The 15,616-nt window shown below is 51.0% G+C and overlaps 1 protein-coding gene across 1 annotated transcript in view; it reads right to left on the bottom strand.

The window, feature by feature from the left end:
* LOC116433326 (kin of IRRE-like protein 3) overlaps positions 1 to 15,368 on the bottom strand; it is a 196,155-nt gene extending 180,787 nt beyond the window's left edge. Inside the window, exon 1 of the mRNA XM_076364336.1 lies at positions 14,931 to 15,368. Within this exon, the coding sequence (XP_076220451.1) occupies positions 14,931 to 14,988 (58 nt within the window). The 5' untranslated portion in view covers positions 14,989 to 15,368. The remainder of the gene's footprint in view (positions 1 to 14,930) is intronic.
* Between the last annotated feature and the right edge of the window lie 248 nt (positions 15,369 to 15,616).

The raw sequence follows: 15,616 nt of genomic DNA, 5'->3' as shown, positions 1-15,616 counted from the left end.
CGGTTGGAACGTGCGGGAATAACACCGGAGAATATCGCGCGTTCCTCTTCCCTTTTCTTCCCGGCTCGGTCCTTTCCCGTCCGCGATCCCCGGTCGATCGCAAGAAACACGTGGACCTTCTCCCCAAAAGAGAATTATATGAACATTGGTGTTAGGTACTCCTGGTGACCGTAATGGTCGAGCTTTGTAGGTGTTCGCACGTGGTGCGCCGACTAATAAAACTTGTACGGTTCAAAGGACCACCCGATATGATCGGGAACAAAACTTAGAAGTGAGTAGCAGGTGAAGCGGACTTTGACTCTGGTGCTATGCGCTTGATCGAAATTGCTACTCGATACTTTGTGATCCTTACTTCCTACTCCGTACTCTGTGCTGTGTACTGTGTGAGTTGATACTTGTCTAACTATGTGTTTCCAACTGTGTGTATCAAAACTGTGTGTATCAACTCCCTGGACCTCCCAGAATCGTCTTCGACGACACCTCCGCAATGTCGTCTTCGCGGGGGTGAAGACGTTCTGGTCGGCCCTTTTAGATCTAGATGGTTGTGGAAGGGAAACACAGTCCCTTCCCTTCTTGGGTCTTCCTAGTTGCTAATGTTAATAACTAATTCGTCCCGTTTGCGATCCTCGACCGTGGCAGGTAAAGCAAGAAACGCTTTGGCCTTAATAACACATGCTAACAGACGGGCTAGAGAGTTAAAAATGCTGGTGACTGGACGCCGGATGTGATCAATAGACAAGGAGAATCTACAGTAAGAATCGCGGGCCTTATGGGTTCAGGGATTCATGGCTGTCACGGTCCCTTCTCGTAATACCGTAAGATTGCAAGTTGCGACGGGACGAAGGCTCTTATCGTTACGAGAAACTACCGAATGTACAGCTAAGTCTTAGAAAAGATAAAAAGTGTGTACAAAACTAAAACTACGATGGTTTAAGGGCTCGAACGAAACGGTAAGGCTATAAGTGGCCTTAACCTGTCGATACGCAATACAGGTCATAATTAGGGCCTTCATAAATTGCAAACTGTTGCGGACTCTTACGAAAGTTTTTTGAAGGGATCCGTTCAGATTTAGCTCGGAATTTCGTCGTTGAACAGTATGTGAAAACTAGCCGCGATTTTTTGAAAGATATTTTAGCGTATGTTGACTAGCGTGAGTCGCTTCTGACGGCGATCCTTAAGTAACGGAGGTTCCAACGGTCACAGACAGCGAGATAGACATCCGCAAACAGCGGCGCGTGAAACGAACGAAAGGGTAACATCGGCGAGGGAAAGAAGCGAGGAGATCGGAAAGCGAATCCTCGAGACGGAGCGCGGTTTCACTGTGAAACGTCGGGCGAGCGTTTATTTTCCTTGCACCGAATCACGACCGCAAGTTCTCGCGGTCTACGCCGGATCGAATCAACGTCAAAGGGAAGGGTTGGAAGGGACGGAGACAGAGGGACGGAGACACACAGAGAAAGAGAGAGGGAGAGGGGGAGAGAGAGAGAGAGAGAGAGAGAGAAGAAGATAGAGTAGAGGTCGCAAAGGGAATCAAGGATAGGACGCGTTAATTAACGCGGTAATAAAGCTTCTCGTGCTCATAAGCCGGCCGATCGTAGCCGGCGAATTACTCCTAAGCAGAGCCCCGGGCAGTGTTTGAACGTCCCGGGCAGGCTGAGGGAGCGATGGACAGGCCCTCGGTGTCTCAGAAAACTCCGTCCGAACCGTAATTTTTCCAGACAATGCAGCGATGACTTTCTCTCTAATTGGGTCGGAACCTTACGTGAAAACGAGCGTCGGACGAATGGAAGCGCGAGGGACGAAGGGAAAAAGAGCAATTTCAGTCTCGTGGAAGCATCCCGCAGAACCAAATTTCAGCAGCGAACGCACCGATCGACCGTAAAATCGCGGAGAATTTTCGATCGCTCCTCGCTTATTGTCTCGACGAAAGGTCGTAAGAATCACGGGAGCGCGAACGAGCAACTCGAGAGTTCGTCGGACGGTCCTCTCCGCGCCAAACCACGGAAATCAATCGCAAGCGCGTAACGAAGTTATCGGTGCACGGGGTCGCGCGTTCAGCCGCGAGTCGACGACGACGACGACGGGGAGGAATAAAATTGCCCCGGGAAATCGGTGTCGAGGCTCGGCGGAGCGTTCACGCCAAAAGGAACGCGGAGTCCGCGGAGTCGGTTAATTGAATCCTTTCTGGTCGCCGAGTGCGATGGAAATTCGCGTGTTTGCGGAGCTCTGTAAATCGACCGACCAGCGGTGGCGGCGACGACGTTTTATCGGCGAAGGGCCGAACCCGTTCGGCCGCCGCGCCAGTTGTAACTTTTGTCGCCGACGCCGCGAGCCCCGCCGCCACCGCACAGCTCGTTTGTTTGTTTGCCGCCGCGTTTGCCACGGCTCCGATCTTTGTACTCCCCGGCAGTTCCATTTATCCGGACGAAAAATTCGCTCGCCTCCGATTACCGGAGACTCGGCCCGCCGTTCGGAATCAAATAATTCGCTGATTCAATATTTTCGAGCCACTCGCTGGGCTCGATTAATCCCCCTCCCCCGCCGTCTGCCGCGTTCGCCGCGCCTTCGGGACCCGCCGCGACCGTCTCCCGTTCCCTCCGTGATATCCCGGGGATCGCGGTGTTTTCGTTACCCGCGGCGTAACGGAAATTCGCGGAAAAAATACGGGTAATTGATCGTTTGTCCCCGGCGGACGGGAGAGCAAAGCGTTCATCGAGCGTGGACGATCGATCGGATTCCATCCGATCCAGCGGGCGTACCGCGCCGCTCGATAGCGCGAGAATGGCGCGAGCAACGGCGGCGTCGCGTTCCCTCGATTATCGGAACGTCTGTTTTCCGAGCGAACGATTATCCGAGGCAAACGACGCGACGCGACTCTACGCGCTCGGGACACGTGTTCGCGCTCGAACATTCCACCGTGAGCGCGCACACAAGCGCGTCCTGTTGTCCCCATTCACCGCCTCCCGTGACCGGGATCCGCGTACACCGGCCGGCTAATGATCGCCGCCCCAACAGCGTTCTGTTCGCCTGACTTTCCCGCGATATGGGACGAGATCGAGCGACACGTATTCCGTGCTCGCGGATTCTCGGACAAGCCCCACTTTCCGAAGTTTCCCGATCGATTCGCCATTCGAAGAAAGGGGACAGGTGTGCTCGACGTTTTATGTTGCTGCGAATCGGTGGGAATCGGGAGAAATAATCAAAAGTAAATTATATTAGGAATAGAATTGGCAATGACATCCATCTGTGACTCGGGATAACAATGTATCACCGATGACTGGTGCTTCGAAATTGAAAACAATTACAAGATTGATATCGAGTAGAAATCTTTAGTAACACAAACAGCTAGATAATAGCGTAATATGAATACTAATATCGAATCATTACTAATTATTTCTAATACCGTTCGCCTTTACTACGAAGGAATAATTTACTTACTACAACAAAGCGCTCGAAATTCTCGCGGCAGTCAGCGCGTTAAAAGGAAAAAACGGATCTCGACGTCTGTGGCGATATTCATGAAACCCGTTGCGTCCCGGGCTATTGTTCGGAAGATTCATTCTGTTCGCCTATTGTCTCGGTTAGATAAAAATGAAACAAATGTTATTCTATTATAAAACCAACAGATCAGAAGGGAAATAATGGCGGAAGTAAAGCGCTCCGCAGTCCGCGGTTCCGTGTTCCGCCGATCGACTTTAACGGCGCGCAAAAGTGTGCGAGCACGGAGATCCGAAATCTTCCGAATACTCCTCGGCGGATGGGAAAGTTCCGGCGGAGCGGAACGGCTCCGTGGTTTATCGCGAAGCCTTAAATTCGCGTCGGGCGCCGCGAAACTTTTCGCCCGCGTTCTCGCCATTAGCGGCGCGCGGAAAACACGCCCCGGAAATTCGACGCACGGCGCGTCAGCCGATTATTCTCCGTTGCGGCCGGGGAACACGTGGCCCCGAGTTGTTCGGTAGCGCAGTTACGATTTCGCCGCTCGTAAAACAGCGTGTCGTCGCGAGGGGCCCGTGCATGCGGAAGGGATTCGGCGACGGATGGACGGAGATATCGGGAAAATGGAAAACAAAGTTCGCGATCGAAGCGTCCCGAACCGGCGGCGGCGGAGGAGGAGGAGGCGTTGGTCGGACGCGAACGCGGGACCAGGAGTTACGGTCGAGGTTCGCGTCGACATCGAGTCGCGGCAACTTCTGATTCGCTCCACTGCCGTTACGCGCCGCTCCGCGTCGAGAGCCGCTCGTCCCTGTCGGCGAAACCGCGGCGCGCGTAAAAAAAACCCGCCCGGAAAACTGTTTTACGAGGCATCCATTTGAATTTATTCACTGTAAAGACATTTATCGCCGAAGCGACACGCTCCTCCGGCTGCAAACCGTTCCCCGCCGTGGAAACGCGCAATCCCGAACGATTCCGACGACAGATTAACCGCTGCCGGGCGAATTCTTCGGACGGTCCGGTTAAATTTGAAAACGCGGACCCGCCGTTGTTTAGAACGCGTCGCCGAGCGGCGCTCGGACCGGCCTGCTCCGCGTAATTCCGGTCCGATCGGCGTCGCCGCGGGCACCGCCGCCGGCGCGTCGGGTCAAACAAAATAACCGAACCGTGCTCCCCGCGCAGCGTGCAACTAATTTATTCGTGAATAATGCACTGCATTTGCGTTCGCCTTTGTACGTTAATTGCGCGGTAAACACGGCGCATTAAAATTGAAAGAGAATTATCATAGCGGACGTTGTTGCCCATCCGTGAACGGTTCGATTAAAAGCTTATCACGCCGCGGCGCGCACTGGTTCGGTCCGCGCGACTCGAAGGCGAGCGACTGGCAAGCGAATCGCCGCGACGACAACCCGTGGAAGTTAATTATACTCGTGGAGGACCGCTCCGCGGAGTTCGAACGAAAGGAGCGCGCGCAAATCGAACTCGCCGGATCGATGGGAGCCGCGGGAATAATGCTGGCCGCGCGTAAGCCGAACGCAAGCCGTTTAAAGCCGCGACTCGATTAACACGGCAATGCCCGCGGACTCGTCGGTATTTTTCGGTCGAGCCGAACCCTCCTCGCGATAATGGAATCCCGGATTACACCGACTCACATTAATGAACACGATCCCGCCGCCGCTTCCGTCCCGCTTCAAAGAAAACGCGGCCGCGGTCCGCGTATCGCTCACGGTTGAATTCTATTTTTCGATCCGTTCCCGCGATCGGTCGGCGGGATCGTAAAGTTCGCGTCGGAAATGATTAAATCCGCTCGCTCGCGTGCACGGCCCGATAAACGTTCGACCGTGTCGGCGTTAAAAATCGGCGCGCCTCGGAAAAACGTTTACACGCTGATAGATCGATGAGAGGCGCGGTATCGCGGCCGCTCATATTTCTCCGCGTTGCCGGGCTTATCGGAGCACGCGCCGCGTCGCCGGCGACCCCGCAATCTCAATTTGCGAAATATCCAGGAACCCCGAGGAGCCGTGTGCAAGGGGAAACGAATGGCGAGCGCGGCGCGGCCTGGATTCACGCACGCCGTTTTATCTCCGGAAACGTTTGCGAGATCCGGGGTAATCGAATACAGGATCCCGGGTCCAAGCAGCTTCAACGAATACGAATAGGAAGCGAGGAACACCGGTTCCGCGAGCGAACCCGGCGATCCCCCGGCCGCGCCAAGACGAACGGTGCAATTACTTAAAAGCTTCCAATTGTTTACGAGTAGAAAGGACGGCCGGAGTTTATGGGATTCGCATCCCAACAGGTGGCGGAGTACCAAGGAGGAACGCTAGTCGAAGTCACGACCCCCTCGCGGAAAAATCATTCTAGCTCGCATTAGACTTTCAAATCGCCGGACGACATGCCGGGTAACCCCCCGTGTCTTCGTATAATTCGCCGCGTTACGAACCTCCGCGGTCGCGTAATTGTTTCGAGTGCCACGCCCGGCGGAATTGTTCGTTCCGCTGACGGAATATCTAATCGAAGCGCACAGTCCGATTCAACCGACTCTAATCCGTGGTGATCGGCTGTTGTCGTCGTCCGACAGTCACTCGACCGAACCACGGGTCGGCGACCTTAGCCTTTGAGAGGCATTTTTACGGAAGTTCACTCGATTCTGCGAGGAACTGATGAAGGTATCGGTAGTGATTTCTATTTGAGAATTTTATTTGATAATGTGGTTGACTATGATTGTAAGAAAGCAATCAAGCTTACGAACTCTAGTCAATTTGACGATTGCTCGCGCGATACTACGGTACACTCGAGAACCCGCGACACCGTTGACCTGTCGATCGCTTTTTCGCAAGGAACGACTCCCCCGATCACGCACCGATCAGGTCCGGCGCAGGTTTAATAAAACTTTGCGAAGACTCCCGACGCCGGCGGGACGCGGGCCAGGATCGCGTTTCGCGGATTCGCCGCGAACTTTCGTCGTTGCCGCGAAATAATCCGACGACTTCGACACCCTTTCCAAGTTTTTCCGCCGCCAGGCCGACGTCCCCGCGTACCAGACGCGCGGCTCGAACGGCGAGACCGTTCTCTTCCGGAAAATTGAATCCTGTTTCGAAACATTCGGGGAACTCGCCTAATGCCGTCCCTCCCTCCGAATCCCGTTCCCATCTCTTCTTCCCGCGTTATCGGGATGTCGTGACAAACGGCGACGTCCCGAATCCCGGCGCCGCGACTTTTCCCCTTTAACACGGTCGCGGCTGCGCGCCGTTACATCGGCGCGCCGTGGAATTATTTTTTAGAAACGAACGAAAGCTCGGAAGCGTTATCCGAAAATTGGAGAAATTACGCTCGAGCCGGGAGCATTGTCCCTCGAATGGAAAACCGCGCGGTAACGAGCCGTGAAAACGCCGCGGGAACGTCCGCGTTTCCAAACAAGTCGTTAACGAGTCACGGCCACGGGGACGCGTAATCGTCGTGTAACCCGATTTCCTACGTGTTCCGCGCTCCCGTCGGAAGTTTATCCGATACCGATTCGTCCGGGTCGCTGTCCCGCGGGCCGAGGAACGTATGAAAATTCGCGACGCTCCCCGGAGCACGCGTCTCAAAGGTCACGCGATCCAGCTCGGAGAACAGCGCGGAACGGTGCTCGGATTGTTCCAACGAAATAAGCTAACAAAGACGAGATTCCAGCAGCGAGACTCTTTTCGGAGCGGGAAGAACGGAACAGAGGCGCGGAGACAAAGAACTAATAACCTCCGTGCAACGCGATTCCGGCGGGGATTCAAAGAGCCGGAGCTAAAATGGATAGCCAAACAGAACTTGGGACGGATTAAAGCCAGTTCAAAACCGAGCCTAACTCTGCCTCGCGCTACCCCTCCCTTTCTCGCTCTCTCTGTCCCTCATCCCTCATCCGCGTCGTTTCATCGCTTTGCGGGCCAACTTTCGACCCATATTTTGCCGCGCAGAAGTTAATGCTTGTTAACGACCGAGGCGGTATGGCGGTCGCGCGCAAAACATACTTTGTCTTTCCGCCGGGATGGTTGTTGGACGAGTAACGCGGCCTGTTTCCATCCATCCATCACGCGAGCCTTCTAAACATCGGCGAAAGCCGATCCTGCGAGCGGAACATTTGATCCCGGTCGACAATTTCTGCACAATGGTTTTGTTTCACGCTGAAATCCAATCTCCTGCCGAAATCCGTCGCGATTTTATCAACAGCGTCGTTCGGGAATATTTCCAAAATTTCGCGCAGTATCACTGCCAATAACGCGGATATGATATATGTGCTCGGTAGCCAATCAGACTCGCTGCTTCCTTCGATGTACCACAGTCGATGGTTCCCGGTTACTGACTCTTGATCGGATGTAGGGGGAAACTCTAAGACTACTTACGCGCCCAAAAATGACAGTGGGACACTCACTGTCGCGTGAGAAACAAAAGGAGCTTCTACTATGCGTGTCCGGCAAGACGCACTGATTGGCCACTCGGTAGATGCTCCTTTTTCCTGTAAATATGCCGACTTTTTTTCCTTAAGCGTCAGTTAACATCGGCTCGCGTAATCAACAACCACCCAGTATCAACAGTAAACGTAGAAACAGGCATACTAAATCAACCTCTGTGTTGATGAAATTGTTAGAATCACTGTATTTCTTCAACATTGTACTTGTAAGTGTGAAATTATATTTTTTTTTGGTGGAACAAAACAAACTAGTTCAACCTTATTACCCTGTCACTGTAAAACGTCGTAGGGTCCGAGCGTGAAACGCAAAGTGGAAAACAGAATCAACGACTAACCTCATCACAAGTATAGATCACTTTGACCTATTTGCAAATTTGTATTTCGCTATTGTTGAAATTTCGACGATGCCTTTAGGAGAAACTGACATAACTTTACGCACTCGCGCGGGTACAATAAAGTAGAAGCGAGCCGTAGAAACGAGCCGTTAGAGACAACGGTTGATAAGACAACGGATTTTAAAGAGCAATGAGATAGATCCTGCGAGACGAAATTAACCCTTTGAACTCTGTAGGCTCCGATATTGCACCAGTTATAATATTAAATATTTTAATGAATCTCAAAGAAACTACCCTAAAATTATTCGATTTTCCACACATCGAAATTTTCTACTAACAAGGAAAATAAAAGATCGAAGAAATGTTGCATTTCTGATTTTCACTAGGAATACTATAAAAATTAATCACAGTTGCTGATAGATCACAAAACAACCTGGAGTGCTAAGGGTTAAAGAGCGACAGAAAATCGTGAAGACAACATGTAAACGATTTTTATACCACTAAATCCAACAATAATAAGAAGCCTTTGATACCTAGACTTGCAGCTTTCTAAATTCAAACAAGACTATCGGTAAGCCACTTTAAGCGAGTAGCTTTATTTATTGGAAACATTCGATATATTCGTAGGATCTACCTTCTATTCGTTTGATCTACTGGTACCATCCATAAAGCGATTCTGGCGTGTTAGGAGATACTCCGAACAATACCGCGAACAAACGACTAATCTTGTCGCGGACGCGCTCGCGAACACTACTAACCAACGAGATTTCAATGACTTACAAGAAAACCGTAAGAAAACTCGCATCTCGAAGTGTCACCTAACAGACGGTATCTTAGAGGATCATTAGTCACGCGGAGAACAACGACCGCGAGAAAAAGTGGCCCTAGGTGTGCGAGACTCGGAAAAGCGGTCCAGTTGAGTAGGATTCAGCAGGACACAGTCGCATTTGCAACAATGAATCGGATAACCGTTCCGCGAGACGCTGGCTGACGTGAGCGTCCTCTCTCCGCTAGCCGAAACCGATTCAAATTGCGCTGCCGCGAGCGCATCGCCTCGAAGACGCCTACCCTAAACAATAACGAGGCCGCCGGCATTCGAGATTCTCCTGGCAGCTGCCCCGAGTTATAAGAAAATGTTCGTTAAGAGAGGCAGCCGAGCGTAAAAATAACTTTGGCTCAATCGAACAGGAGAGGGTAAGGTACACACGGGCGTAGGTAGCGGCCGATGGGCGCACACCGGCGAACACTGGGCCACACGGACGGATGTTTTCTGAGAACACACGGATCCCGCGAGTCACGGAGTGCTCTTTCAGCGCCCGCAGAAACCGCTTTCCCGTCGAAAAGAACGATTCCTCGGGAAAATACGAAAGTATTCGCGATCCGTGGCTGCGAGCTGGTATCGGTGGGAAAGGCCCCGGAGAGAATGTTTGCAGAGTCAACCGAACGTGTTTTCGTGGGCCGGGCGCCTTCTCCGTTGCCGATGAAAGACGTTAGAACGCGGCTCCTCTAGAAAACGTCGAAGCCTGGTTATTGTTTAAACAACCGACGGCTACCCGCTGTCTCCCTCTGCTTTTAAATCTCGGATATTCACCAATAATCTACGACGCGCATCCTTGATCAGCCACCGTATCTCGCAGGGAATCGGAACGATCGCAGCTGAACGCGAAATAAAAGCACGCAGAGGCACCGTTGCCGTAAACGAAAGGATCGACCGGTATTTCAGCGATTCGCGCGGAACGAGCATCTCCTGGAACGTAAAAGGAAACTGAAAACCGTTCCGCTTCCTCCGGCGGTCTCCACGGGAAACAGGGGAGGCCGGAGGACCGGCGCGAGTTTATCGGTCGTCGAACTGGGCCAGTGTCAGCGCGATTCAAAATGCAATTTGCATCGGCGCCGCCCGGCCACGGAAATCGCGAACGCGCTCTGATTAGAGCCAGGTTTTCCGGCGCGACCCGAGAGCAAGGACGAAACGCCGGGAATCGGACGGGGACGAGGGTGGCGACGACCGAGTCGGAAAAAGGGACACGAGAAAAAGGGGAGGACGAAGAAAGGGAAAAGATTTGCCTCGGCTAATTGCATGAGATATGCGATTGTTTCATGCATATTCAGCGGGCTCTCGAGGTGGGAATAGCTGATCGCTATTCTTTCCGACCGCGCCCCCCGACCGCCCGCCCCATCCACTTTCCGCGTTTCTTCCCGCTCCTCGCGAGACGTCGTCGTCGCGTCTCCGAGCCGCGAAGCACCTCCTCAATATTAATAAAAGGTCCTCCATCTTGCGAGCTACCTGTCTCCACCCCACGCTGATTGCCGGTATTTACAAAATACATTTCTCTCGTCCGCCTCGCGGAGAACAACCGCCCCGAAGAATCAACGTAAACATTTACCCGGGGACGTCGACTCGACGACGAAGCGCTCCGAGGCACCGCGCGGGGTTCGAGTTTCGTCGCGAGTTTCTACGTCGAGCACCTGAGAGAATTCTTTCGTGCGTCCCCGCCGCGGACGAATAATGCACACCTCGCGGCGAAATATTATACGATACTCGAGCGAGCGGGTCGAACGGAGATAACGAACCGTTCGCGTTTATTCGCGATGCGCGTTTCCGATCTCGTCCGGGCGATTTTTACCCGATGAAACGCGTTCGCCGGGGCGCGGCGATTCTAACGCGATCGCTAATCGACCGTTGCAACGCGTGACCGTCCGCTGTAAACGCAATATTACGCGGCGCAACGAAGACACCGGACCGAATCGTCGATTCGGAGTGCCGTGACGCGACGCGACCGACGCGTTTGAAATCTTTTCCTCGGGAGGCAAACGCGTGCGCGCGGGAATCGCGACTAATTGATAAACAGCGGCGCTGTTTGCGAGAGCGCGCGCCGGCGAGCGGGACCAAATTCAGCCGCTTTGTCGGGAATCAGAGTAACGGTTCGACGAATAATTAAATACTGTTTTTTGATACGCGCGTCGCGCCGCCCCGACTCGTCGATCAGGAATCCCTGTCCGCTGATTTTCCGGGCAGCCCGTCGGCGTTAGTATTCGATGCGCGACGAAATTTTTATCAATACCCGCGCGTTTCCCGATGCATGGGAAAACACGCTGATCCATATTCAGGATATATCTTCGCGGGTCGTCCGGCACGCATGGCCGAAAATTCCGTGAGAAACTCGCGCAGCTTCGTGAATCCATTAACCCGTCATTTGCATTCAACGGTGCTTCACAATTTCTGATTTTTATCCTCGCCGACCGGAAGACTGATACACCCGAATGCACCGCGGAATTCCAATTAGATCGAGTTTACGGAGAGAATTAGCTGGTTGGTTGGATGTTAGCGCGCTTCCGACGAACAACGGAAAGAAACGTGATAATTTGACAGGGAAGAGGCCCGTGTTTCTCAGGGCGATTATCGGATTCCGGAGGAACCTTCTCGCAACGCCGCGGTCAATGCCATCGGATTTCCCGCGCGCGGACGTTCCTTCGAAATATCGGCAGGATGATTGATCACGAGGAAACTGGGTTGTGGACTTATATATTTTTTTTTCGCCTCTGTTTTCACCCTCGCCCTTTGTGCTCGTTTCCGATCGACAGCGCCCGTGTTTGTACCTACCGTTCCTATATTCCCCTGGATTTCCGCTTTCGCTTCACCGTCGTTTCCCGCCTAAATCCGCAAAACTTCGACGTCGTATTACGTTCGCGGTAATGCCTTTTGACGATTAGACCGACGCGGAAGGTCTTGAAAATTACTTTTCGAAAGATCGAACGCGACGCGCGGCGCCGGCGAAACAAAAAATTGGGGAAATTCGATGAATTTCCGCGTAACCGACACTCTCCCGGGGATTTTTCTAACTAATTCCGCTCGCGTCCGACGCACACACACGCGCGCGCGCGCGCTCTTCAGTTTCCATAGCTGGAATTCTATCAGCACCGGATGAACGGATCCTCTCACTCCCACCTCGCCCCCTCGAAACACCGATGATTGATAGCGAAGAAACTAGGTTAGAGCTGTGTACGGCTTTTTTTTCTACATTCTTTCAATTCTGGCCGGTTTGACGCGCTCGCGTAGGCAGTGGCGTGCGCGTGACCGACGGAAATCGTAACACCGGCTTCACGCCGGCAACTATTCTATGCGGCGAGGAGAAACACACCGGTGGAACTTCTACTCGAAAACATGTAAAACGGAGAACCACCTCGTAAAACGGGAACAACGACGATTATCACGCGATGGAAGAATGCCCCTTAAACCTCTTCAACGAATGCTTCTTTAAGGACAATGAATCGCAATTTCACCGATTCGATGAATTCTGCACTTTGCGCGGTTCGGACAGGCGAGAACGAAATCATATATTAACGAAAGCTCCAAACCATACACGTGGAGATTTTACTCTAATCCTAAAAATCTAACCTCCGGATAATAATACACTTCCCGAGAATCCCCATTTTCCTATAATTTCCTGATCCTTTTCCCAGTACGGCAAACACTGCTCAAAAAGGAACCAGTGAATGATTGAGACTATTGCGATTAAAATCAGTTCAAACACGATATGAACTACTTCCACCTACTTAATATAATTGACAAAATTAAAACTTCTCCTTAAAATCGATCCTACTTCGATTCATCTCGTGTTTGTTTCGATCACAACAATCTACCAGCATAAATCGAGAAAGTAAGATCGAAACGAATGAAACTAATATTTCCTGTATTACATATTTAACCCCTTGCCGTACAAAGACGAGTGAGACTCATGATGAAGGTTTCTAGAGTAAACAACAATCGATGTTATTCATTACCCACGGATCAAAGCAACTATTTTGCTATCATTGTATTATCAAATAAAATTTCCACTTGAATGGACAATTTTGCATTTCTTCCAAATTGTTAGTAAAATGGTACACGAGCTTAGTGGCGGAAGTAAATAGTACGGCAAGGGGTTAAACGGTAATGACGAGTCATTTATCCTCTGTATCCGATTATTTATCCTCGCGCGATACTCGTAACGACGCGTTACGCGATTACACAGCTGAAATCGAGGAACAGTTTAATAAAATAGGAACTGATCGCAGCGCGCAACGTTTTTCCCTAGCACTCGAACGGAGTAAACGGTGTCGAGGGGTCTCGAAAAAGGAACAAGTGTTTCTAGGCCTGCGATAAAATAGCATCGCGAGCACGAAGGCGGAGAACTCGGGAATTCCCGATATCGGTCGAAGTCGCGTCTCGAGAGCGCGGGATCGTAGATCTCGAGGAACCTCGGTGATTTCGGAGCCACGGAAATACGCGAGTCCCTCAGCTTTCTTCGAGGGTACCGGCGAGCAGCAATGTATTATTGTATTTCTTAAAAGCACGCGCGGAAGCCATCAAACGTATTCGACCCAATCACATTAACCCATTTGCTCCTCGAAGAATAAACCGTACAAGTTTCCCGAAGATATCGCTAAAGAATCATTTAATTCCTGTACCGTGTTTATAAGAGTACAACGGGAACGTACTCGCGTTAACACGTTGAATGCCGCACGATTTCACGGTGCAAAATACTTGAAATAGAAAAAGTAGAATATTAAGTAATTTGATTGAATCGCATTGTTATTATTGCAGGTTCATCTGACTGAATGTCACCGCATTGGTTAGCATTATTTATAATAAAGAAATCTTTTCAAATAATCATGGTTTAATTCGGTGAACTATAGTAATTCGATTTGGTTGGTCACCAGTGACCCCCATAGCATTCAACGTGTTAACCACTTGCGATAGGCAATTGTCACAGAAACGTCAATTTTCCTAATTGATTTGAAGAATATAATATGCAAGATTATTAACCCTTTGAACTCCGTAGGCTCCAATATTGCACCAGTTCTAGTATTAAATATTTTAATGAATTTTCAGAAAACTACCTCAAGATTATTAGATCTTCCAAATATACAACGTTTGTACTGAGAAGGAAACTAAAGGTCTAAGAAATGTTATAACACTATAAATTTTCAGTAGGACTACTATCAAAATTGCTAGGAGTTGCTGACATATCACAAAACTGTGTGGAGTGCTAAGGGTTAATAAACAAATTTAGTATTTATACATGTGTAACTTCATCAGCAGTTGATGCGTTTTTATTCTCTTTTAGAACACGTCGAACGTGTGACGCCTCACAGCGAGTAACAGTTAACTGTTCTAGCGACCGTGAATTTCTTTACACCGCGAGTGGTTAAAGAAAGTATTACCAGTAAGACGGGGCGAAATGGTTAAAGCCTCGATACGCGGGAAAACGAATGGACCAACGATACCGGCAAAGACGCCGGTCACCGCGGAAAATGCAACGCTGACTCAACAAGTCTCGCGCTGCTACCCTGTCGTTCGCGATCGCGGACATCCTCGAGGATCTCGCTAGATCCGAAGATCATCCCAGATTGATTCTTGAAAGGTACATCCATAACCGACCTCCAGGTATCAGTATACAACATTGCGCACAATTAATACAAAAACATTTGCAACGATCGGTAGAACGAGTCGTACAATCAACTTTCCCGCCATGAAAAGGAACACCAGGCACTCCGGAAAACATTGAATTGAACTCGCTGCAAAGGATCGATAAATTTATCGCGGGAGCCGAAGCGTCGGTGCCCGGTTTGCGGGGTAAATTTGTAAAGACGGGCTGTCGCGATCAATTTTACAGGACGTTCCCGTCCTCGTTCCCTTTCGGAACGTCTGGAGAGCGAACGGACGTTTTTAAACTCACCGCCAAGCAGGATGTTCACCAGAAGAGGTAGAAATCGGTATCGGCGCGCTCTCGTCATGTTTCCAGTGTTCTACATGAACCGCTTCTCCCTCTTCGCCGTAGAGACCTCCCCTCGGTTTCCCAGTGTGTTCTTCAACTGTCTTGCTCGCCTGTTCAGCAGATATCAACGCGCGAAACAGCACAAACCAACGATCGCCTAGTACTTCGCGCGAGCAGCCCGGCCGACGAACAAACAAACAAACAAACGAGTGCCTGCGGTGCCTTTGTTTCTCTGTCCCTCGATTCGAGTCAGCGATGGAAAAGAAATAAAAACAAACAGAAACGATACAAAGAAATGATTCGATGTACGATAGATCGACGGACTCGAAAACGTTCGAACGGGGAGACCATGCGACGGACAAAGAGGAAGAGAAGTTGCGCGGACGAAGTCTCGGCTTCGACTGGCGCGCACAGACGTATCTGACCCTCTGATAACCGGCCAGCCCCCGCTGGTTCAACCCTCTCCCCCTCTACCGCGAGTACTCCTCTCCCAGTACATCGTCATCCAGGAGGGGCACCAACCCCTGAGAGGACCCCTGCCTCCACCCCCGACTAATTTGCGATTTAACGTGAATCGTGGCCACGCGCCACCTTGCCAAAAGGACAATGAATTTATTGCTCGGAGTAATCCACGATCCAACCCCCTC

The sequence above is a fragment of the Nomia melanderi genome, chromosome 2, assembly GCF_051020985.1.
Source record: "Nomia melanderi isolate GNS246 chromosome 2, iyNomMela1, whole genome shotgun sequence".
In the NCBI taxonomy this organism is placed as follows: Eukaryota; Metazoa; Arthropoda; class Insecta; order Hymenoptera; family Halictidae; genus Nomia; species Nomia melanderi.
This window is presented reverse-complemented; position numbering and strand designations above follow the sequence as displayed.